This window comes from Musa acuminata, chromosome BXJ1-3, assembly GCF_036884655.1.
Source record: "Musa acuminata AAA Group cultivar baxijiao chromosome BXJ1-3, Cavendish_Baxijiao_AAA, whole genome shotgun sequence".
NCBI classification, from domain to species: Eukaryota; Viridiplantae; Streptophyta; class Magnoliopsida; order Zingiberales; family Musaceae; genus Musa; species Musa acuminata.
The window spans coordinates 43,469,955-43,494,101 of NC_088329.1; the positions used below are offsets into that span (position 1 = coordinate 43,469,955).

At 39.4% G+C, this 24,147-nt stretch overlaps 2 protein-coding genes and 1 pseudogene across 3 annotated transcripts; all 3 read left to right on the plus strand.

The window, feature by feature from the left end:
* Window positions 1-1,272: 1,272 nt before the first annotated feature.
* On the plus strand, window positions 1,273-5,004 carry LOC135638109 (putative disease resistance protein RGA1). Its single transcript, XM_065151069.1, has one exon. It carries the CDS (start codon window positions 1,297-1,299, stop codon window positions 4,474-4,476), a length of 3,180 nt encoding a protein of 1,059 aa, XP_065007141.1. The 5' UTR covers window positions 1,273-1,296; the 3' UTR covers window positions 4,477-5,004.
* Window positions 5,005-8,364: 3,360 nt separating this feature from the next.
* On the plus strand, window positions 8,365-11,579 carry LOC135638113 (disease resistance protein RGA2-like). The gene has a single exon (XM_065151074.1). It carries the CDS (start codon window positions 8,365-8,367, stop codon window positions 11,545-11,547), a length of 3,183 nt encoding a protein of 1,060 aa, XP_065007146.1. The 3' UTR covers window positions 11,548-11,579.
* Window positions 11,580-19,123: 7,544 nt separating this feature from the next.
* Window positions 19,124-22,674, plus strand: LOC103974493 (disease resistance protein RGA2-like; annotated as a pseudogene). The gene has a single exon (XR_010494921.1). The product of XR_010494921.1 is annotated as a disease resistance protein RGA2-like (transcript).
* Window positions 22,675-24,147: the final 1,473 nt, after the last annotated feature.

A 24,147-nucleotide genomic window follows, 5' to 3' on the forward strand; every position in this document is an offset into this window, starting at 1 on the left:
TGATCAGTTTGACAAAACTTGATGTATATATAAAATCTTATACTTGAAAATTTTTATATGGGTGTATGTTAGTCCTACCAAGTGTGAAACCACTTCTTTGCGATGGCAAGTGAGAAAATCTTTTACTCCCTCCACATCTCAATCATTCACTCATCCCTTTGTCCATCTCCTGCTTTCGTTATTAGCATCAGAACCAACTTGTTTTATCTTAATGTCATAGTCTTTAATTGGTATAAAATCTTATTGTTCGATTATTGTGCAACGGAAGATGACACTAACTTTATTATTATTATTATTATTATTACTATTATTTTGTAGTAATACATTGAAAGACGTGCGTCGGTACAATCAAAGTTGGGTTTGAATGTAAAAGAGACGCTCCTACTTTATGCATGTTTTGCCAGTGCTACAGTTGCTGGTCACCGTTGATCGGTTTGGAGATTTGTGAGTACTGTAGTATTTTTTTTAGTTGACTTTTTGATTTCTGTGCAAGAATAAGATTTTTAATCTTTTTGATTCTCGGTCACCACATGGTCTTCGATTTAGGTGAGGGTTTATTTTTGTTTAATTTTGAGGCTTCTTATTTTTGAGGCTTCTTAACGATGTTATTTTTAATAATATAATATATTTTATTTTTTTAAAATGATTTTACATATTTATCAGAACTCAATCAAATCCATAAGAAACATTAGTCATTAATTTTGCTTGGTTAAATGAGAAAAATTAGCTTTCGATTGGATCAAATTAAATTGTAATATTTCTTAGAATATTGGCTTCAGATGCTTTCGTTATTTTTTTTAGTTGTAGGTATATTTAGAAACCAGATAATAATTATTGTGACGTAAAAATTATCTTGAAAGGATTATACTTGGCTTATGAGGATAGTAAATATTATAAATAAATAATCTTTTCCTCCCTCTATGATGAATTTTAAATGTTGTTACGGATAGTTTACATCAAATGTTTTTATTATGAATGATTACAAAATCTTAATCATGTGGCTAAATGATTAGTCACTCATATTTGAGCCAATAAATTCTTTAATTTTTGGAGGAATTTTTATCTTTTGGATTTGGATATATCTTTCGTTGATATTTCAATTTTAGTAATTAAGTTTTTTAAGTTTTCTTTTATATATATATATATATATATATATATATATATATATATATATATATATATATATATATATATATATATATATATAGTTTATGCATGTATAAACCTTTGTCTTGGCTGACACAAAGACTTAGAAGAGAGAGGCACAGTACTCCCACTCCCACTCTGTGATCAAAGATGGCCGTTGTTCTTGATGCCTTCATCTCCGGGCTGGTCGGTACGTTGAAGGACATGGCTAAAGAGAAGGTGGACTTGCTGTTGGGCGTCCCCGGGGAGATCCAAAAGCTCCAACGATCTCTCCGCAACATCCACTCTGTCCTTCGTGACGCCGAGAAGCGGCGGATCGAGGACGAGGACGTCAACGACTGGCTGATGGAGCTCAAGGATGTCATGTACGACGCCGACGACCTCCTCGACGAGTGCCGGATGGAGGCCGAGAAGTGGACTCCTCGTGAGTCCGATCCGAAGCCGTCCACCTTGTGCGGATTTCCCATCTGTGCTTGCTTTCGCGAGATCAAGTTCAGACATGCGGTGGGCGTCAAAATCAAGGATCTCAACGGTCGGCTGGAAGAGATCTCGGCCCGAAGGTCCAAGCTGCAACTCCATGTGTCTGCGGCCGAACCAAGGGTGGTTCCTCGAGTTAGTCGCATAACTTCCCCGGTGATGGAGTCTGACATGGTTGGCGAGCGGCTGGAGGAGGACTCCAAGGCACTGGTGGAGCAGCTGACAAAGCAAGATCCGAGTAAGAACGTGGTGGTGCTGGCAATTGTGGGGATCGGTGGCATCGGAAAGACCACCTTCGCTCAGAAGGTGTTCAATGATGGTAAAATCAAAGCCAGCTTCCGCACCACCATCTGGGTGTGCGTGTCCCAAGAGTTCAACGAGACGGATCTTCTCAGAAATATCGTTAAAGGTGCTGGTGGAAGCCATGGTGGAGAACAGAGCAGGAGTCTGCTGGAGCCCTTGGTGGAGGGTCTCCTGAGAGGGAACAAGTTCTTGCTGGTGTTGGATGATGTTTGGGATGCTCGGATCTGGGACGACTTGCTCCGCAATCCTTTGCAGGGAGGAGCAGCAGGGAGCAGGGTGCTGGTGACCACCAGGAACGCAGGGATCGTGAGGCAAATGAAGGCGGCCCATGTCCACGAGATGAAGCTGCTGCCTCCGGAGGATGGCTGGTCCCTCCTGTGCAAGAAGGCGACGATGAATGCAGAGGAGGAAAGGGATGCCCGAGATCTCAAGGACACAGGCATGAAGATTGTTGAGAAATGCGGAGGGCTTCCTCTGGCCATCAAGACCATCGGAGGGGTCCTCTGCACCAAAGAACTCAACAGAAATGCGTGGGAGGAAGTTCTCCGCAGCGCCACATGGTCACAGACCGGGCTTCCCGAAGGTGTGCACGGAGCACTGTACCTGAGCTACCAAGACTTGCCGTCCCATCTCAAGCAATGCTTTCTCTACTGTGCCTTGTTCAAAGAAGACTATATGTTTCGCAAGTCTGACATCGTCAGATTATGGATAGCCGAGGGGTTTGTCGAAGCACGAGAAGATGTCAGCTTGGAGGAAACAGGGGAGCAATATTACATAGAGCTGCTTCGTAGGAGCCTTCTACAATCGCTGCAACCTTTCAGTCTGGACTACGATGAATATTCCAAGATGCATGACCTGCTGAGATCTCTCGGCCATTTCCTATCGAGAGATGAGAGCTTGTTCATTAGTGACGAGTGGAGAAGTGGTGCCGCCCCGATGAAGCTGCGTCGGTTGTCGATTGTGGTCACTGAAACCACGGACATCCAGCATATCGTGAGTTTGACCAAGCAACATGAGTCGGTGAGGACATTGTTGGTGGAGAGAACAAGTAGCCATGTGAAGGATACAGATCATTACTTAAAGAACTTTGTGCGACTTAGAGTCCTGCATCTTATGGTCACAAACATCGAGATTCTACCGCACTACATCAGAAATTTGATACACTTGAGATACTTGAATGTGGATTGTAGCCATATAACGGAGCTTCCAGAAAGCATATGCAATCTGACGAATTTACAGTTTTTGATCCTCAAAGGATGTTTCAACTTGAGATATATCCCCCAGGGTATAGATAGGCTAGTCAATATAAGGACACTCGATTGTGAATTTATACGCCTGGAGAGCTTTCCACGTGGAATAGGAAGGTTGAAGCACCTTAATGAACTCCAAGGATTCGTGGTGAACACGGCTACTGGTTCGTGCCCATTGGAAGAATTAGACAGCCTCCAGGAGCTCAGATACCTCTCCATTTACAAGTTGGAGAGGGCGTGGCTGGAAGCTGAACCGAGAAGAGATACGAGCGTCTTTAAGGGTAAACAAAAACTGAAACATCTACATTTACATTGCTCATATACACCGACATCCGATGGTCACACGGAGGAAGAGATTGAAAGAATCGAGAAGTTGTTGGATGTGGCACTTCATCCACCATCATCTGTTGTTACGCTCAGGTTACAGAATTTCTTCGGCATCCGGTACCCCAGCTGGATGGCGTCTGCAAGCATCAGTTCGCTTCTTCCAAACATAAGACGCTTGGAACTAACTGACTGCGATCATTGGCCACTGCTTCCACCGCTAGGAAAGCTCCCCAGTTTGGAGTTTCTTCACATACGAGGTGCACTTGCAGTGGCCACCATCGGACCGGAATTTTTTGGGTGTGAAGCTGCTGCTACTGGTCATGAACGGGAACGGAATTCAAAGCGCCCTTCTTCTTCTACTTCTCCCCCTTCGTTGTTTCCGAAACTAAGGCAGCTGGAACTCTGTAATATGACTAACATGGAAGTGTGGGTTTGGATAGCGGAAGGTTTTGCTATGCGTCGCCTCGACAAATTGGTCCTCGTAAATTGCCCAAAGTTGAAGTCTCTACCGGAAGGCCTGATCCGACAGGCAACCTGCTTAACCACATTGGATCTGACCGATGTGTGTGCTCTCAAGTCCATCGGAGGTTTCCCTTCTGTGAAAGAACTGAGTATAAGTGGTGGATCAGATCTCGAGATTGTTGCTGATCTCCCTGCACTGGAGGTCTTGAATTTGGGCCCGTTTGGGCGTCGCAACAATCATTTACCAGAGTGGTTGGCGGCTTGCCCTGCATGCTTCACTACACTCCAGAGACTGGACGTATACGGAACCACCCAACTCCTCCGCAGATGCCTCCAAAATGGCGCAGACTGGCCCATGATCAAACACTTACCAATTTTTTCCGTCAAAGATGGCGGAGGCAATTATATAAACTACATCAAGCATTCCTGCACCTTCGAGACAAACCTAGTCGATGATGATGATGCTTTTGCTGCTGCTGAAGAAGAAGAAGAAGAAAAAAGACATCAATGAGCTTTGAGGCAACTTACCTTTCATGCTCATATCTCGACCATCTAACGTCTTCTGGTTTTCGAGTGGCAACTCACAATCATCTTTTCCTGCTTTTGGCATGGAGATCGACATCATTCTCGATGTAATTGGCAGTCATGTCTAATATGATCATTGCAAATGGAGCTGACCATGGAAAGTCCGAGGCTTTTGAGCGGAAATGCAGATCGAGAGGTTGGTTGGGACTCATACTAAATTCCTATGATCCGGTGATGTCAGCTCGATCTGATGGACAACTTATTTTGGCTTTCTTTCTCTCTCTGTAGCATATACTAACTTCCTGCAATGTACATACTGCTACTGCAACTTTAGTGCCCTCCGTTCTGTATATTTCTACTACCACTACTGATATGGTGACATCAGTACAATCTGTACGGACAGACATTGTCCATTGTCTGTCTATTTCCTCGGCTTCCCTCACCTTCTTATACCTGTAGCTTTTTTTTTTTTTTTTTATGGTGATTAATTCAATGCTGTGTATGTTGGCAGTCATTGGTTTTGGATTCCTCGACATATTATTACCACAAAGACAAACGTATACATCATCTTTTCTTTTCTGCGTAAACATGGAATGTAGGCTCGGAAAAAAGATTGCTAGAAGGAATTAGAATTATACTTTTTGTTTTTGTAGTTTTATAATTATTTATGAGATTTTGAATGATCAAAATACTGCTACCAGATATCAAAATGACTCTTATCAGAAAAAATAGTACTGCACATGAGAGTCTAACATAGTTTTCCATTTAATATTTGTGAGGATTTCATATACGTAACTATCTCAAAAAAAATTCAGAAGGTGTAAACGTTTACGTGAATCAACAATATATGAAGAGAGCGTCGTGACTTGTCATCTTATCTCAAACTATGCCTTTTGTTTTGTGGCTTTGTTCAATGACAGACCTCATCCTATTTTGCATAGCTGAGGAGTTTGTTAAAGCAAAAGGAAAACTTTTCAGTCATGTCAATCTAAGCTTATGATACAATACACGACAGTCCTAATTATATATATATTCAAATTTGATTTTTTTTCTTAATCAAAATTGATGCCTGAATAAAAACATATAAATGGCAATCTCTCTCTCTCTCTAGGTTGGATTATAAAGTTTCGATAAATAATGATTGACTATGTCGAGCATCCAATCAGAACTCTAGCCCTATATCTTCATATAGTATTTTTATGTAACTATAAAATTCTGTCAATGGCAATATACCACCGAGCTTAATCATCTTTTCTTTATAGCTTCTATGATGTTTAGCTTATCCTTCAGATTATGTTTTTTTTATACAAGAGGAAGCTCATTCGTTAAGATGTTACTCTCTTTTATTTTCCCATTAATGTCTGTTCGAAATGATTGCCCATATAAACTGTTCCATTTAGTTTATCCGAAATAGTTGCATTAGTTTCGTCACATTGCCTCGTCATGTAGTTGAATTGTGTGTTTACTACAATACAATATAATTTTATCATGTACTAAGTAATTATGTGTTTACTCAGCTAGAACTAAGTAATTTGTATAGCACCCGAGTCATAAACCTATATGAAACAAACACACATGTAAAATATACATGTCGCTGACGAAAGAGTTAAGAAAATCGAGATTCCAAGCAAAACAAAAAAGTATTATATTTTATTGGGCACAAAGAAATCCTATAAGAATGATTGCACGATGCCACACGAAGGACTTCAAAGATAGACACAATGCATGCCCAATCATAATAAGACAGAGATATGTGACTTTATATGCTTCCATGATATTTACCATCTCATTTGATTATTGATTATTATATTGGTTGAAGCTCTTAGGGTATGTTTGAGAACATATTTGAAATGATGCCAATGCATATTTTGATGTTTGATTATTATTTTTTAACTCGTATTTGATTTAGATGTTGTATTGAAAATACTCAAATATTGATGCTACATTAATGTAACATTAGTATTTTAGTATTTGTAGAATGCTAATATAATTTTTTTTAAATCCCAAAGTACCCTTATGACTTTATCTAAAATTATAAGATTGCTAGTGAGAAACCAGTATGATTTATATTTTCTATAAGATGATATTTTATTTAATTATTTTTACATAATATTTTATATTCATATATGATTATATATTTTTATCTATTTGAGCCTTATATACATTCATTCATTTATTTTATATATTTACTTATTAATTTAACATTAAAAATATATATATTCACTTTGAATAAATATTAAAAATATTAGAAGGATAAATTAGACATAAATATTTTTAATGGACTTTTGAAATGTAATTTTACCAAACAACACTTAACTCAATGCATATTTAAAATAAATGTTTTTTTGCTTATCAAACACTCTCAAGCATTCCAATATTTATTCATATCCTTTTCTTCAATTATATATTATAAATAAATAAATATGTTTTTAAATAAAATCTTACTCTGATGCTCGAAAGAGAAAAAGTAGGTATATTCATGATGATGTGTCCTGTTTCTCAATCATTAATATTCTCGATAATAATATCGTCGGATTGTTTGATATAATTTATGTAATTGTGTCGATGGTGTTTGATATGAACAATCGGAATAATTTGATTTTGGATCGATTCGTTTGCATCGTTTTGGAGGCACTTAGAGCATTTGATTATTGCATTATAAATCTCATTGAATTTTAATTATAATTATTGATCATTAAAAAAATAAGTTTATTTATTATATGATTCATTACGAGATGATCTCGATAGAATTAACTTCTCTAATTATTATTTCAGACCCATGCAGCTTTACAAAGCTTCTCATATTGGCACTGCAGCTATATATGCATTGATCTCACCATAATGTATGTATATGTATATATACATATACATACAATTCTATGGACGGTTTCGATCATAACAATCGGATATACAAACGGGCAATGTGCAGCTGCTAATCGACGTTGATTGTTTCAGCTTTTTGTGAATGATAAGAAATCAGATGAAGTATAGTTTTTCTCCATAGACAAACATAGATTAATCACCAAAGTAATAACTTTCACATCCACAGTTTCGTTTTGTTTGTGTGCTCTTACTTACTTCCTGCACATGTCTACTTCTCTTGTTTCTTACGAGGGTGATTGGGCTATCTAAGAAGAAAGTATGCTACTATATGTTCTTCCAAACTGGAGCGTATCGTTGATCAGTAAATAAGACGGTGTTAGAAATCTTGATGTACTTACAATATCTTTGGCTTCCGCCACGTCTCAATCATTCGCTCGTCCCTTTGTCAATCGCCTGCCTTCTTTCTATCGATTGATATCAGAATCATTTTTTTGTCTTACCATTGTTGTCGGAGCCTTTAATTGGTATCAAAGGCTATTTTATTCTGCATCACGTTTTAGAATCGGTCAATGATTTCGCCATGAAAGATAAACTCTTAACTTTGTTCGTACTATGTAGCAGCACCCTTTCTTTCGGCCTGCCAAATGACCACAAGCCGAAGTGGCTTACGGAAGACAATAGAATATTATTGCACCAATAGATTATTACGGAAGACTCGTCTTCTTCTTTTATCTCTTCTGCTCCTCTTCTACTCTCTCAGCACAATCACCTTTTCCATTTTAATCCTTATTATTTCTGTATTCTCGAATAAGTCCTCAAATTACATTTGAGACTTGGTTATTCTGTGCAATGACGAAGGAGATACTACTATTGCTTTGTTCATGAGATCCTGTTGAGAGTTCGGTGGTGCTCTGACATCATAACAATTATATTTTCTCCACGTATTATATATCTTGACAATTCCAAACTACACAAGTTTGACATCATAACAATTTGTCCCATTCATACGAAACAAAGATCTCCACCAGGAAAGCAAAAGACGAGAGAAGATATGGCCGTGATGCCGAATCCCTTCATCTCCAAGCTCCTCGTAACATTGTTCGACATGGCCAAGGAGAAGGTGGACTTGTGGTTGGGCGTCCCCGGGAAGATCCAAAACCTCCAAAGCACACTCCGCAACATCCAGTCTGTCCTTCGTGACGCCGAGAAGCGGCGGATCGAGGACAAGGCCGTCAACGACTGGCTGATGGAGCTCAAGGATGTCATGTACGACGCCGACGACGTCCTCGACGAGTGGCGGACCGCGGCCGAGAAGTGCACCCCGGGAGAGTCCCCTCGGAAGCGGTTCAAAGGCAACATATTTTCCATCTTTGCTGGCTTAAGCGACGAGGTCAAGTTCAGAAATGAGGTGGTCATCAAAATCAAGGATCTCAACGATCGGCTGAAAGAGATCTCGGACCGAGGGTCCAAGTTGCAACTCCATGTGTCTGCGGCGGAACCAAGGGTGGTTCCTCGAGTTAGTCGCATAACTTCCCCGGTGATGGAGTCTGACATGGTTGGCCAGCGACTGGAGGAGGACGCCAAGGCACTGGTGGAGCAGCTGACAAAGCAAGATCCGAGTAAGAACGTGGTGGTGCTGGCAATTGTGGGGATCGGCGGCATTGGAAAGACCACCTTCGCTCAGAAGGTGTTCAATGATGGTAAAATCAAAGCCAACTTCCGCACCACCATCTGGGTGTGCGTGTCCCAAGAGTTCAGCGAGACGGATCTTCTCAGAAATATCGTTAAAGGTGCTGGTGGAAGCCATGGTGGGGAACAGAGCAGGAGTCTGCTGGAGCCCATGGTGGCGGGTCTCCTTAGAGGGAACAAGTTCTTGCTGGTGTTGGATGATGTTTGGGATGCTCAGATCTGGGACGACTTGCTCCGCAATCCTTTGCAGGGAGGAGCAGCAGGCAGCAGGGTGCTGGTGACCACCAGAAACACAGGGATCGCGAGGCAAATGAAGGCGGGCCTCGTCCACGAGATGAAGCTGCTGCCTCCAGAGGATGGCTGGACGCTCCTGTGCAAGAAGGCGACGATGAATGCAGAGGAGGAAATTGATGCCCAAGATCTCAAGGACACAGGCATGAAGATTGTTGGGAAATGCGGAGGGCTTCCCCTGGCCATCAAGACCATCGGAGGGGTCCTCCTCGATAGAGGACTCAACAGAAGTGCGTGGGAGGAAGTTCTCCGCAGCGCCGCATGGTCACGGACCGGGCTTCCCGAAGGTGTGCATGGAGCACTGTATCTGAGCTACCAAGACTTGCCGTCGCATCTCAAGCAATGCTTTCTCAACTGTGTCTTGTTCCCCGAAGACTATAAGTTTCACGAGCCTGAAATTGTCAGATTATGGATAGCCGAGGGGTTTGTTGAAGCCCGAGGAGATGTCAGCTTGGAGGAAACAGGGGAGCAATATTACAGAGAGCTGCTTCATAGGAGCCTTCTACGATCGCAACCTTACGGTCAGGACTACGATGAGTCTTACACGATGCATGACCTGCTGCGATCGCTCGGCCATTTCCTATCGAGAGATGAGAGTTTGTTCATTAGTGACGTGCAAAACGAGTGCAGAAGTGGTGCCGCCCTGATGAAGCTACGTCGGTTGTCGATTGGGGCCACTGTAACCACGGACATCCAGCATATCGTCAATTTGACCAAGAGACATGAGTCAGTGAGGACATTGTTAGTAGATGGAACACACGGCATTGTGGGGGATATAGATGATTCCTTGAAGAATCTCGTGCGACTTCGAGTCCTGCACCTTATGCATACAAATATCGAGAGCATATCGCACTACATCGGAAATTTGATACACTTGAGATACTTGAATGTGTCTCATAGCCATATAACGGAGCTTCCAGAAAGCATATACAATCTGACGAATTTACAGTTTTTGATCCTCAAAGGATGTTTCAAGTTGAGACAGATCCCCCAGGGTATAGATAGGCTAGTCAATCTAAGGACACTCGACTGTAAAGGTACACACTTGGAGAGCTTACCATGTGGAATAGGAAGGTTGAAGCTCCTCAATGAACTCGTAGGATTCGTGATGAACACGGCTACTGGTTCGTGCCCATTGGAAGAATTAGGCAGCCTCCAGGAGCTCAGATACCTCTCCGTTGATAGGTTGGAGATCACGTACATGGAAGCTGAACAGAGAAGGGATACAAGCGGATTAAAGGGTAATCGAAAACTGAAGAATCTACATTTATATTGCTTATCTACACCGACATCCGATGGTCACACTGAGGAGCAGATTGAAATAATCGAGAAGGTGTTGGATGTGGCACTTCATCCACCATCATCTGTTGTTTCGCTCAGTTTACAGAATTCCTTCGGCCTCCGGTACCCAAGCTGGATGGCGTCTGCAAGCATCAGTTCGCTTCTTCCAAACATAAGCCGCTTGGAACTAATTAACTGCGATCATTGGCCACTGCTTCCACCGCTAGGAAAGCTTCCCAGTTTGGAGTTTCTTGAAATAGGAGGTGCACGTGCAGTGACCACCATCGGACCGGAATTTTTTGGGTGTGAAGCTGCTGCTACTGGTCATGAACGGGAACGGAATTCAAAGCGCCCTTCTTCTTCTTCTTCTTCTCCTCCTTTGTTGTTTCCGAAACTAAGGCAGCTGCAACTCTGGGATATGACTAACATGGAAGTGTGGGATTGGGTAGCGGAGGGTTTTGCTATGCGTCGCCTCGACGAATTGGTCCTCCATAATTGTCCCAAGTTGAAGTCTCTACCGGAAGGCCTGATCCGACAGGCAACCTGCTTAACCACATTGGATCTGAGGAATGTGTGTGCTCTCAAGTCCATCAGAGGTTTCCCTTCTGTGAAACAACTGAGAATAAGTGGTAAATCAGATCTGAAGATTGTTACTGATCTCCCTGCACTGGAGCTCTTGAGGTTGGGCACTTTTGGATCTCGCATCAATCATTTACCAGAGTGGTTGGCGGCTTGCCCTGCATGCTTCACCACGCTCCAGAGACTAGACGTATGGGGAGCCACCCAACTCCTCCGCAGATGCCTCCAAAATGGCGCAGACTGGCCCACGATCGAACGCTTTCCAATTTTTTCCATCAGAGATTTCCGAGGCAATTATATAAACTACATCAAGCATTCCTGCACCTTCGACACAAACCTAGTCGATGATGATGCTGCTTTTGCTGCTGTTGCTGCTGCTGAAGAAGAAGAATAAGAAGACGTCAATGAGCTTTGAGGTAACTTACCTTTCATGCTCACGTCTCCACCATCTAACGTCTTCTTTTGGTTTTGGAGTGGCAACTCACAGTCATCTTTTGCTGCTTATGGCTGGGAGATCGACATCATTCACGATGTAATTTGGCAGTCATGTCTAATATGATCATTGCAAATGGAGCTGACCATTGTCTGTCTGTTTCCTCGACTTCCCTCACCTTCTTATACCTGTAGCTCTTTTTTTTATGGTGATTAATTCAATGCTGTGTGTGTTGGCAGTGAAATGTCTTGATCAGAGTATTTGTAGCATGCCGTTGGTTTTGGATTCCTCAACATATTACCATAATGACAAACGTATAGATCATCTTTTCTTTTCTGTGTAAACATGGAATGTAGGCTCGGAAAAAAGATTGCCAGAACGAATCAGGATTAGTCTTTTTTTTTTTTGTAGTTTTATAATTATTTATGAGAGTTTGAATGATCAAAAATGCAGCTACCAGATATCAAAATGACTCTTATCAGAAATAGTACTTCACATGAGAGTCTAACATAGTTTTCCATTTAATATTTGTGAGGATTTCAGACATGAAACTATCTCAAAAAAATTCAGAATGTTGATAGGACAGAGTGAAAATATGCAATTGCAACACCAGAAACTATTCAAAGACCAATTGCCATAGTTTTTTTGCTCACGTTACTATGACATTATGATTCAAGTCAGCCTATCGGCTCCCCAGTATGTTGTACAGAGAGTTTATTATATTGATCTGTAGGTGATATTTTATTTGTTGATAATGATCTTGATTTATTAGATAAAATTAAGAGATTTTTTATAAAAAAAATTATGATGATTAATATGAATGAAATAATTTGTGTGTTATTTACATTGAGATATTAAAAGATGGATTTCAAGAATTATTAAAATTATCTTAAAAAGAATATCTTTATCTAGTCATGAAGGGATTTAATGTAATCTATTACTAGAGGTGAAATATTCAACCAATTTGCTATGAATGATTTAGAAAGGAATTAGATAAAATATATTACTTATGGATGTATAGTTGAAAGTTTATTATATACTTAAATCTATACAAGATCATATTTTAGTTTTACAAATGAAATACCGGATAGATATGAGAACAAAAATAAAATATTAGAAAGATGCAACTAAAATGATAAAATATTTATAGAAGACGAAAAATTAAATGCTCACATATAAGAGATCGAGTAAACTTGAAGTGATAGAATATTTAGATGTTAATTTTATAAATTACTTTGACAATAGGAATTCCGCTTTAGAATTTATATGCTTGAGGGTAATTTCTTGATAAAGTAAAACTTAATCGATTATTATATTATCAATAATGTAAACTGAATTTATGATATATTTTGATATCATAAATAAAATTTTATGGTTACAAAATTTTATCTTTAAGATTTTTTGTGGTCGACTCAATTACCAAGTCATTAAAAATATTTTATAATAATACCGTAATAGTTTTCTTCTTTAAGAATGATAAGTTAAAGTACTTAGTAGTTATACAAAAAAAAATTTCAAAAACAACATATGTTAATTAAGAACTTAGCACCACTTCTAAGATTATTAATCAATTTATTAAAATTTTATAATGCAAAATGTTTAAAGAATATGTTCTTGGATGATATGATCAACTCATAAACATAAGGTGATACATATTTAAGTAAATACTATTATTGATATTTTTTTTCTACTTAATTAAAATTATTTATTTTTATTATCCTATTTATATTTATATATACATATTATGATTGAATATGATAATAATATTATCTTGACAAAACAAACTACAAATGTAGATTAACAGTGTTGAAATATATAAAAAAGAGTACGATATTGATTACATACAATTGCGTTGACTCACATTGGTAGTTGGACTTAATATTGTAATATTATATTTATTAGATTTATTAGTATATTTTATAAAATTTATGTGTAGGTGTAAAATACTTTCCAAGACTTTTAAAATTTAAAATTTTTGTGAGTTTATACAAATTCATCATGGAGGCCACAAATACCATCAAATTATTGAATCAAGATTTTGTTTGTTTGGATCATTTTGATGGAACGAATTTTACCCGTTGGCAAGATAAAATGAAGTTCATGTTGACTGCTTTGAAGATCTTCTATGTGCTTGATCCAAATCTTCAACCAATTCCTGATCCAACCGACGATGACACCGATAAAGTCAAGGCTGAACAAAAGAAGAGAATTGAATATGAAATCATGTGTAGAGGATACATTCTCAATGCTCTTTCGAACCGACTTTATGATCTTTATACTGTGGAACCATCTACAAAAGCAATTTGGAATGCTTTGGAATTCAAATATTATAAGGAAGGGATAAAGAAAAATTTAATTTCTAAATATTTTGATTACGAGTTTGTGGATGACAAGTTAAGGCACAAGTGTATAAGTTGTAGATCATTGTTAATCAATTGAAAGCTGAAAAAATCGAACTTCCTAAACCTTTTTAAGTATGGGCTATAATTGTCAAGTTGCCTTATCTTGGAAAAAGAGAAGATTTTACATGACTCCAAGGATATCACTTTGGAGCAAATTCAAAAACATATTCCAATCGAGGAAAATATATTCCAATCGAGGATGAAAGACAAGAGTGAGAACTCTTTTGGCAATATAAAAGCAAATATTGTGAATCAGTATAAGAATTCCAACGAAGGCAAGCAAAACAAGGAGAATCATTTTGGCCCCAAAAGGGATCAAAGAAAATTTAAGAAGCCAAAAAGTGGAGGTTGTTTTGTTTGTGGAAAACCTGGTCATTTTACTAGGGATTGCAGATTTAAAAAAGGCCAGAAACCGGAAGTCAACTCCGTTGAGGGAGATGATAATATAATCGCTACGGTGAGCGAAGTGAATGCCATATTTGACAAGGTTTCTGGTTGGTGGTATGATACTTGTGCTACCGTCCATGTTTGCTATGATAAGACACTCTTCAAGACTTATAAAGAGGTCACAAAAGGGCAAGAGATTCAAATGAGAAATGAAGTTCGTTCTAAGGTGATTGACAAGGGAAATGTGGAACTCGCTTTCACGGTAAGAAAGTCACTCTTACTAATGTTCTTCGTGTACCAAATATGAGTAGAAATTTAGTGAGTGGGAATCTCCTTGGCAAACCTAGAATTAAATCTGTATTTGAATCCGGAAAGTTAATTCTATCTCGTAATTGAACTTTTGTTGGAAAAGACTATTCCGTCGAGGGAATGGTCAAATTATCTATTGTTGACAATGATTTTAAATTTAATAAAGATGTTGCTTCTATTTATATTGTTGATTCTTATTCGGCATGATAGATTAGCACATATTAGAACTAGCACCATCAGAAGAATGATTCGGTGTGGCTTAATAAATTATCATTTTGATGATCTTAATAAATATGAATTTTATGTTAAACCAAAAATATTGAAGAAATCTTTCGAAAGCGTTTTATATACGTTTGAAGCCTAAATATATTTCTTAAAGTATTTTTGATCTCGTGTTTGTTATTTGTTTCCACAGTATTTTTTTTATCCCTTTTTTTTTTGTCGTATTTTTCCGGAATCAAATAGCCGAGATGCTTTGTCCGACTTACACGGATTCAACGCTTGCAAACTGTAGCCGAGACTTGTGAATGGCGGTGAGTGGCGTCGTCGTGAAGCTTCCTAATGCTTCTCGGTCGTGAGCGTCGTTTCCAGGTGAGGTTGGTCAGAGCTCGACAGCAGCGGAGGGAGACGGCGAAGACCTCACCGGCCCATGCAGTGCACGACTGCTTCGATTCCCTTATCATCAATGGAGATACGTCATGTCTTGTATGCATCTGTCTTCCTCAAATAGGGTAAAAACACTATTTGAGGGGGAAAGATGACGACAGGCTTTGTCCGACTTCCACGGATTCAACGCTTGCAAACTGTAGCCGAGACTTGTGAATGAATCATGACGACAGTATTTTTCCATAGTGTTTTTACCCCCACAAAGAGGGTAAAAACACTATTTGAGGGGGGAAGATGACGACAGGCTTTGTCCGACTTCCACGGATTCAACGCTTGCACTGTAGCCGAGACTTGTGAATGAATCATGGGAAGGTCGGCCATGGTGGTGAGTGGCGTCGTCGTGAAGCTTCCTAATGCTTCTCAGTCGTGAGCATTGTTTCCAGGTGAGGTTTGTCAGAGCTCGACAGCAACGGAGGGAGACGGCGAAGACCTCACCGGCCCATGCAGTGCACGACTGCTTCGATTCCCTTATCATCAATGGAGATATGTCATGTCTTCCTCCTCTAATTATTTCTTGCTTGCTCGTTTAAGGCAGCCTTAAAACTTTGTATCCATTTGTTGAACACTTTTGCAGTAGGATTCCTTTCTCATTCGTTCACAGTTTGATTCTTACGTATCTCTACAAGTTTTCTAAATCAATCTCGTATGTACATATAATTCAGAAGAACATACGAGTGCATACAACAACTCATTCATAGTATACATTCAAGAGTTCAAATTAAAGGGAACAAACTAAATAGGGTCAATATTCATTGAGATAAAAATTAATATACTATAAAAAAAACTAAGTATTTAAGTTGTGAGAACCTTTTTAATCCTTAATAGTTGAACTATTCTCTAAACTCTCTATTTTCATTTGGATTGGTTGAACTATTCTCTAAACTCTCTCTATTTTCATTTGGATTGGCAGAAGGCATTCGTGTTGATCTCTACTTCATATTTGGAGATAGAGATGACAATGAATTAAAACAATGAAATAAAATACAAATCCAGTTATATTTTTTCGATCATTGTATCTTCCAGTCACTATATCCAATGGACTCTAACCCTTTATATAATAAATAAACCATTCCATACTCAATTATTTCTTTAACATATCACAAAATTTTTTTAGTGATATTTAAATGAGATATCTTAGGAGCTTCCATATAGTATATCAGGTTGAGTGTACGTCATATATCTTAAATATCTAATTAGACTTTTATAATATGTTAGATTAATATATTTACCTTCACATTCCTTGGTCAACTTGGTGCTATATTCAATAGGTGTATTTATAGGGTGATAATTTTCTATAAATTTTTTTTTTTAAATCCCATTTGTAAAATTTTTCATTTCATTTGAGCTGCTAACGAGATAATTAATCTTACTATCTCTGGTCGAGCAACTGGTGCAAAAACTTCTTCATTACTAATCTCATATTATTGTTTGTATCCTTTTACAATCAATCATACTTTGTAATTCTCTATCTCGCCTTTTGCATTTATTTTTGTTTTGAAGATTCACTTAACACCAATCGCTTGGTGGTTTTATAGAAGTATAGTAAGCTCTCATATATCATTTTTGTTGATTGTACGAATCTCTGTATTCTTAGCTTGTCATAGTTTTTTTTCTCTAAAAGCTCCTTCAAAAGTTAATGGATCAGCAAAAATATAAAATAAAGAAAGTTCATAATATCAATTCTTCCGGTCACCTTGTTCTTTTTATAATTTGATTTCTTAAATCATATGAAGTAGCTGATCTAGGTGATTGATTCCGGCAAAATCTTAAACTGTGCATGAAACAATTGCTATAGATCTTTGCTAACTTATTGACATGAGCTGTAGGTTCCTCCAAATACATGAACTATTTGCATCCAAGTTCTGCACATTTGCATACATGAGAGCGTACCTTAAGTTGGCATAATAATAACTTGTATTATGTCTAGTTTCTGCTGATTAATTCCCTCTTCTTAATATAATCATTTAAAGTCAAGATCTATTCTTTTCCTTCGTTTGATTTGCTTTTCAACAATGACAAACCCAAATGTTCCAAGTATTTTAGCAATAACTGATAAGAAGATATTAGAAAAACATTTCATTAAGTCGGATGTGTGACAAAATGAAAACTTAAAATATTTTTCATTCACAACTTGTCAAATCACTTTAATACATGCTAAGTTTAATCATTATGATGACAACAAACAAGCTATCATATCAATCATTAATAAATTAATGCTTTCAGATTACACCAGCAAGCTCTGCTTGGGGGAAATATAATGATTATTCATTTGGATTGGCAAAAGGCATTCGTGTTGATCTTTACTTCATACTTGGAGATAGAGATGACAATGAATTAAACTTGTTTTTGTGACATCAATTATATCTTACTTATCGATTGTCTTCTTCCCATCGCCTCTCTCCTTCAACCTGTCTTTTCTCAGTCCATTTCACAAGTCTTCAACCACAAACCTGTGTCTGAAACCAAAGCCGACTTGGTCGTCTCCCTCACTGCTCCACATAACTTCACCGAGGTGGCTTCTTCTAGAAATCATTAGCTGTAGCCCATTGGTGGCGAGCTTCTATCGGAGGGACCAAGCTGACTTCTGCGCACATAAAAACGAAGAACAAGAGAAGGCAAATGAAAGCTGTACGAGCATAGTTCCGAAGAAGATGACCTGCAGATGCGAGCAGCACCTCCACACATCCCAATCCAATTCAATTCCACATAATAGTTTGATGTGAAAGGAGAATCAAAGTAAACGTAGTTGTCTCAGAGTCTATTGTGATTGTCACAAGTGGTAGTCTCATAGGAAAATTTGTATATGGAATGATAATTATAACTTAAGCATGTATAAGATACGTAATTAATATATAGGTTATAGCTTATGACTTTAGTATGTCAATATGTAGTATGAAAAAATATTACTAAGTTCTAATCACATAGGTAAAATTATACGTAGAATGATGTCTATAACTTAAACATTAATATAGATAATTAATATATATTTTATAGCTTATGATTTATAGTATGTATTATTAATGATAATAGCATTTATGACATTTGTAATGATGTTGTAATTTGTAATGTTGATGGTAATCATTTTGTTATTAGTAAATCATAATGATATTGATTATGGTAATGGTAATGATCTTACTAATGATAATGGTAATGATACTAGTAATGTTAATGATATCAATAATGGTATTCCTCATGTTGATGGTACTGGTATTAGTAATGATATTGTTTTTGGTATCGGTAATGAATGGTAATGATAATGATGGTTATAGTGATATTGGTATTGATATTGTTAATCCCAATAATAATGATGATGGTTTAATTGTATTGATGATAATTATTAATATAATAAATCAATATTAAAAATCAATATAATTAGGTTAATTGTTTTCTTATACAAAATCATGAATCTTATTTTTAATAATTTAATATATTTTATTTCTGATTTATTTTTTAAAATAATTTCACACTTTCATGTTATAATAAAGCTAATGGAATTCATGAGAAACATTAGTGTCATCATTGTCTTTGCTTGTTTAAAAGGGAAAATTCAGCACTTGATTGGATCAAATTAAATTATAATGATTTTTTTGAATCATGATTGTGATAATGGTACTAACTTCATAACTAGATATATATGATGATGCTTTCATTATTTTTTTGAGGAATTTTTATCTTTTGGATTTGGATATTTTTGTTTCCTATCAATTTCACTCATAATTTTTTTTTATTTTTCTTTTAGGAAAAACAAAAAAAAAAGCTTATCCAGGTATGACTTTGCAACCACCCTACTCACCACCCTTGCCTTGGCTGCCACAAGACTTGGGAGAGAGCTACTCTACTCCCACTCTGATCAAAGATGGCCGTTGTTCTTGATGCCTTCATCTCCGAGCTGGTCGGTACGTTGAAGGACATGGCTAAAGAGAAGTTGGACTTGTTGTTGGGCCTCCCCGGGGTGATCCAAAAGCTCCAACGCACTCTCCGCAAGATCCACTCTGTCCTTCGCGTCGCCGAGAAGCGGCGGATCGAGGACGAGGACGTCAACGACTGGCTGATGGAGCTCAAGGATGTCATGTACGACGCCGACGACGTCCTCGACGAGTGCCGGATGGAGGCCGAGAAGTGGACTCCTCGTGACTCCGATCCGAAGCCGTCCACCTTGTGCGGATTTCCCATCTTTGCGTGCTTTCGAGAGGTCAAGTTCAGACATGAGGTGGGCGACAAAATTAAGGGTCTCAACGATCGGTTGGAAGAGATCTCGGCCCGAAGGTCCAAGCTGCAACTCCATGTGTCTGCGGCCGAACCAAGGGTGGTTCCTCGAGTTAGTCGCATAACTTCCCCCGTGATGGAGTCTGACATGGTTGGCGAGCGACTGGAGGAGGACGCCAAGGCACTGGTGGAGCAGCTGACAAAGCAAGATCCGAGTAAGAACGTGGTGGTGCTGGCAATTGTGGGGATCGGCGGCATCGGAAAGACCACCCTCGCTCAGAAGGTGTTCAATGATGGTAAAATCAAAGCCAGCTTCCGCACCACCATCTGGGTGTGCGTGTCCCAAGAGTTCAGCGAGACGGATCTTCTCGGAAATATCATCGAAGGTGCTGGTGGAAAATATAATAGAGAACAGAGCAGGAGTCAGCTGGAGCCCTCGGTGGAGGGTATCCTGAGAGGGAACAAGTTCTTGCTGGTGTTGGATGATGTTTGGGATGCTCGGATCTGGGACGACTTGCTCCGCAATCCTTTGCAGGGAGGAGCAGCAGGGAGCAGGGTGCTGGTGACCACCAGAAACGCAGGGATCGCGAGGCAAATGAAGGCGGCCCACGTCCACGAGATGAAGCTGCTGCCTCCGGAGGATGGCTGGTCCCTCCTGTGCAAGAAGGCGACGATGAATGCAGAGGAGGAAAGGGATGCCCGAGATCTCAAGGACACAGGCATGAAGATTGTTGAGAAATGCGGAGGGCTTCCCCTGGCCATCAAGACCATCGGAGGGGTCCTCCGCGACAGAGGACTCAACAGAAGTGCGTGGGAGGAAGTTCTCCGCAGCGCCGCATGGTCACGGACCGGGCTTCCCGAAGGTGTGCACGGAGCACTGTACCTGAGCTACCAAGACTTGGCGTCCCATCTCAGGCAATGCTTTCTCTACTGTGCCTTGTTCAAAGAAGACTATGTGTTTCGCAGGTCTGACGTCGTCAGATTATGGATAGCCGAGGGGTTTGTCGAAGCACGAGGAGATGCCAGCTTGGAGGAAACAGGGGAGCAATATTACATAGAGCTGCTTCGTAGGAGCCTTCTACAATCGCTGCAACCTTTCAGTCTGGACTACGATGAATATTCCAAGATGCATGATCTGCTGCGATCGCTCGGCCATTTCCTATCGAGAGATGAGAGCTTGTTCATTAGTGACGTGCAAAACGAGTGGAGAAGTGGTGCCGCCACGATGAAGCTGCGTCGGTTGTCGATTGTGGCCACTGAAACGTGGCTCTGTGAAGAATATAGATGATCCCTTGAAGAACCTCGTGCGACTTCGAGTCCTGCACCTTACTTGCACAAATATTGATATTCTACCGTACTACATCGGAAATTTGATACACCTGAGATACTTGAATGTGTCTCATAGTCGTGTAACGGAGCTTCCAGAAAGCATATGCAATCTTACGAATTTACAGTTTTTGATCCTTTTTGGATGCAGACAGTTGACACAGATCCCCCAGGGTATAGATAGGTTAGTCAATCTAAGGACACTCGATTGTGGATATACACACTTGGAGAGCTTACCATGTGGAATAGGAAGGTTGAAGCTCCTCAATGAACTCGTAGGATTCGTGGTCAACAAGGCTACTGGTTCGTGCCCATTGGAAGAATTAGGCAGCCTCCAGGAGCTCAGATACCTCTTCATAGAGAGGTTGGAGAGGGCGTGGCTGGAAGCTGACCCGGGAAGAGATACGAGCGTCTTTAAGGGTAAACAAAAGCTGAAGAATCTATATTTGCATTGCTCATCCACACTGACATCCGATGGTCACACGGAGGAAGAGATTGAAAGAATGGAGAAGGTGTTGGATGTGGCACTTCATCCGCCATCATCTGTTGTTTCGCTCAGGTTACAGAATTTCTTCGGCCTCCGGTACCCCAGCTGGATGGGGTCTGCAAGCATCAGTTGGCTTCTTCCAAACATAAGCCACTTGGAACTAACTAACTGCGATCATTGGCCACTGCTTCCACCGCTAGGAAAGCTCCCCAGTTTGGAGTTTCTTTTCGTAGTAGGTGCACGTGCAGTGACCACCATCGGACCGGAATTTTTTGGGAGTGAAGCTGCTGCTACTGGTCATGAACGGGAACGGAATTCAAAGCGCCCTTCTTCTTCTTCTACTTCTCCTCCTCCGTTGTTTCCGAAACTAAGGCAGCTGGAACTCTGGAATATGAATAACATGGAAGTGTGGGATTGGGTAGCGGAAGGTTTTGCTATGCGTCGCCTCGACAAATTGGTCCTCATACGTTGCCCCAAATTGAAGTCTCTACCGGAAGGCCTGATCCGACAGGCAACCTCCTTAACCACATTGTATCTGATCGATGTGTGTGCTCTCAAGTCCATCAGAGGTTTCCCTTCTGTAAAAGAACTGAGTATATGTGGTGACTCAGATCTGGAGATTGTTGCTGATCTCCCTGTACTGGAGCTCTTGAAGTTGGGCACATTTGGATCTCGCATCAATCATTTACCAGAGTGGTTGACGGCTTGCCCTGCATGCTTCACCACACTCCAGAGACTGGACGTGTACGGAACCACCCAACTCCTCCGCAGATGCCTCCAAAATGGCGCAGACTGGCCCATGATCAAACACTTTCCAATTTTTTCCATCAAAGATGACCGAGGCAATTATATAAACTACATCAAGCATTCCGGCACCTTCGAGACAAACCTAGTCGATGATAATGCTGCTTTCGCTGCTGCTGCTGCTGAAGAAGAAGAAGAAGAAGAAGAAGAAGAAAGACATCAATGAGCTTTGAGATAACTTAGCCTTTCATGCTCACGTCTCCACCATCTAACGCCTTCTGGTTTTGGAGTGGCAACTCACAATCATCTTTTGCCGCTTATGGCAGGGAGATCGACATCATTCACGATGTAATTGGCAGTCATGTCTAACATGATCATTGCAAATGGAGCTGACCATGGACAGTCCGAGACTTTTGAGCGGAAATGCAGATCGAGAGGTTGGTTGCGACTCATTCTACATTCCCATGATATGGTGATGAAACTATTTTGGCTTTCTGTATATTATGGTGATGAAACTACATTCCCAAGATATGGTGATGAAACTATATAAATTGAGGAACATACAGATCATGTGTTGTGGAATTACTGTAGAACTAAGATGCAGAAACTGAAATGATTTCTCCCTTCATGATCCATGTTAATGTCAAGGAATCACAGATACCCATTAATCACCTACCTTATCCAAGTTTATTTTCAGCAATGCAAAAGGAAAGGTGCATACTGCAAAACACTCATAAGCACAAAAATTCTGCTTCTCTTTTGCCTAAGAAATCAATCATCTGAAACAAAGTGGAAATCTGGATAGATGAGATATAGAATCAGTCTCGAGTTACATGCATCAGTGTGGTGCATTCTTATTACTTACCAACTACAATGGTGCTGACTGGAGAAAGAGAAAAGTTCGATACACAGGTTTGTAGGTGACTCAGTCTATTGCCTTGAATTCTGTTCTATTTTACAGTAATGTTGTGTGTGGTATTGTGACCAACATCTGAATTGATAATACTAAATAGCAAGCTTGTGATTCTCAATAATGGACAGAAAGGATGAAGCAGATCAGGCTTCAAAAAAATACAATTTTCTTCAAATGATTGTGCTGAGTCCTGTGTTTCATCACTGTTGTCAAACCCCCTTTTTTTTTCTCTTTCTTGGAGCTGAAAGAACATAATGGAAATATGCATCAAATCAAAGTGGAGATAGTTGAGGCCCTCTAACACATTGGATCCAATCTTTAGATAGCGAGTGGACAGAGATAAGTAGGATATCACATACCTTTCTTCCTCATTGCTCCCGTAATGACAATGCCACATTAGTCTTCTCCTTCTAAGTCAAGAGATCTCTTCAATTGTTGCTCTGATCATTCTGTTCATTCACAAGAAAGCCAAGTAGATGAAGCACTCATCCTTTGCAATGAACTCTCAACAAAAGGAGCCTGTCCTTACACTCTAAAGGCTCTGGAGTGGTTTGGAGTGTTGTATGAATCTAAGTTGCAAACTGATCTTTGCCTAGATCATAATGTTTTGTCCTGGCCATCTTTTTTGTTAGTTCCTGTACAAGGTGTTTCTGTCTTATATGACTGCACATTTTATGCATGCTAAGATATATAGAAAGAATCATATCTTCGATAAAAACAATGAGTTGAGCCAACACTTTTTCCTAGAGAATACAAGGAAATGGAGTTGAATACATTCATCCAAGTGCAAGAATTTAGAAGACTTAGACAAGAATGACTGTAACTTTGTATCTAAACCTTGTTACAATGAACTTCTTGTTGGCATTTGCTTGATACATTAAAACCTTGAACTGTGCATGAAACAGTTGCCACAGATCTTTGCTAACTTATTGACATGAGCTGTAGGTTCCTCCAAATACATGAACTGTTTGCATCCAAGTTACTGCACAAGTAGATTGATGATCTATATCTAGGAGAATTTTCTCATAAATTAGTGTTAATATAGAATGTATTAATATCTAAATCACCTTGTATCACTATCATTTATTTGATTATCATAAATATTATTTTAAAAGGCATAC

Bases quoted from the DNA above. Each gene is read 5' to 3' on its own strand.
- LOC135638113 (XM_065151074.1), top strand. From the start codon at position 8,365: ATGGCCGTGATGCCGAATCCCTTCATCTCCAAGCTCCTCGTAACATTG.
- LOC135638109 (XM_065151069.1), top strand. From the start codon at position 1,297: ATGGCCGTTGTTCTTGATGCCTTCATCTCCGGGCTGGTCGGTACGTTG.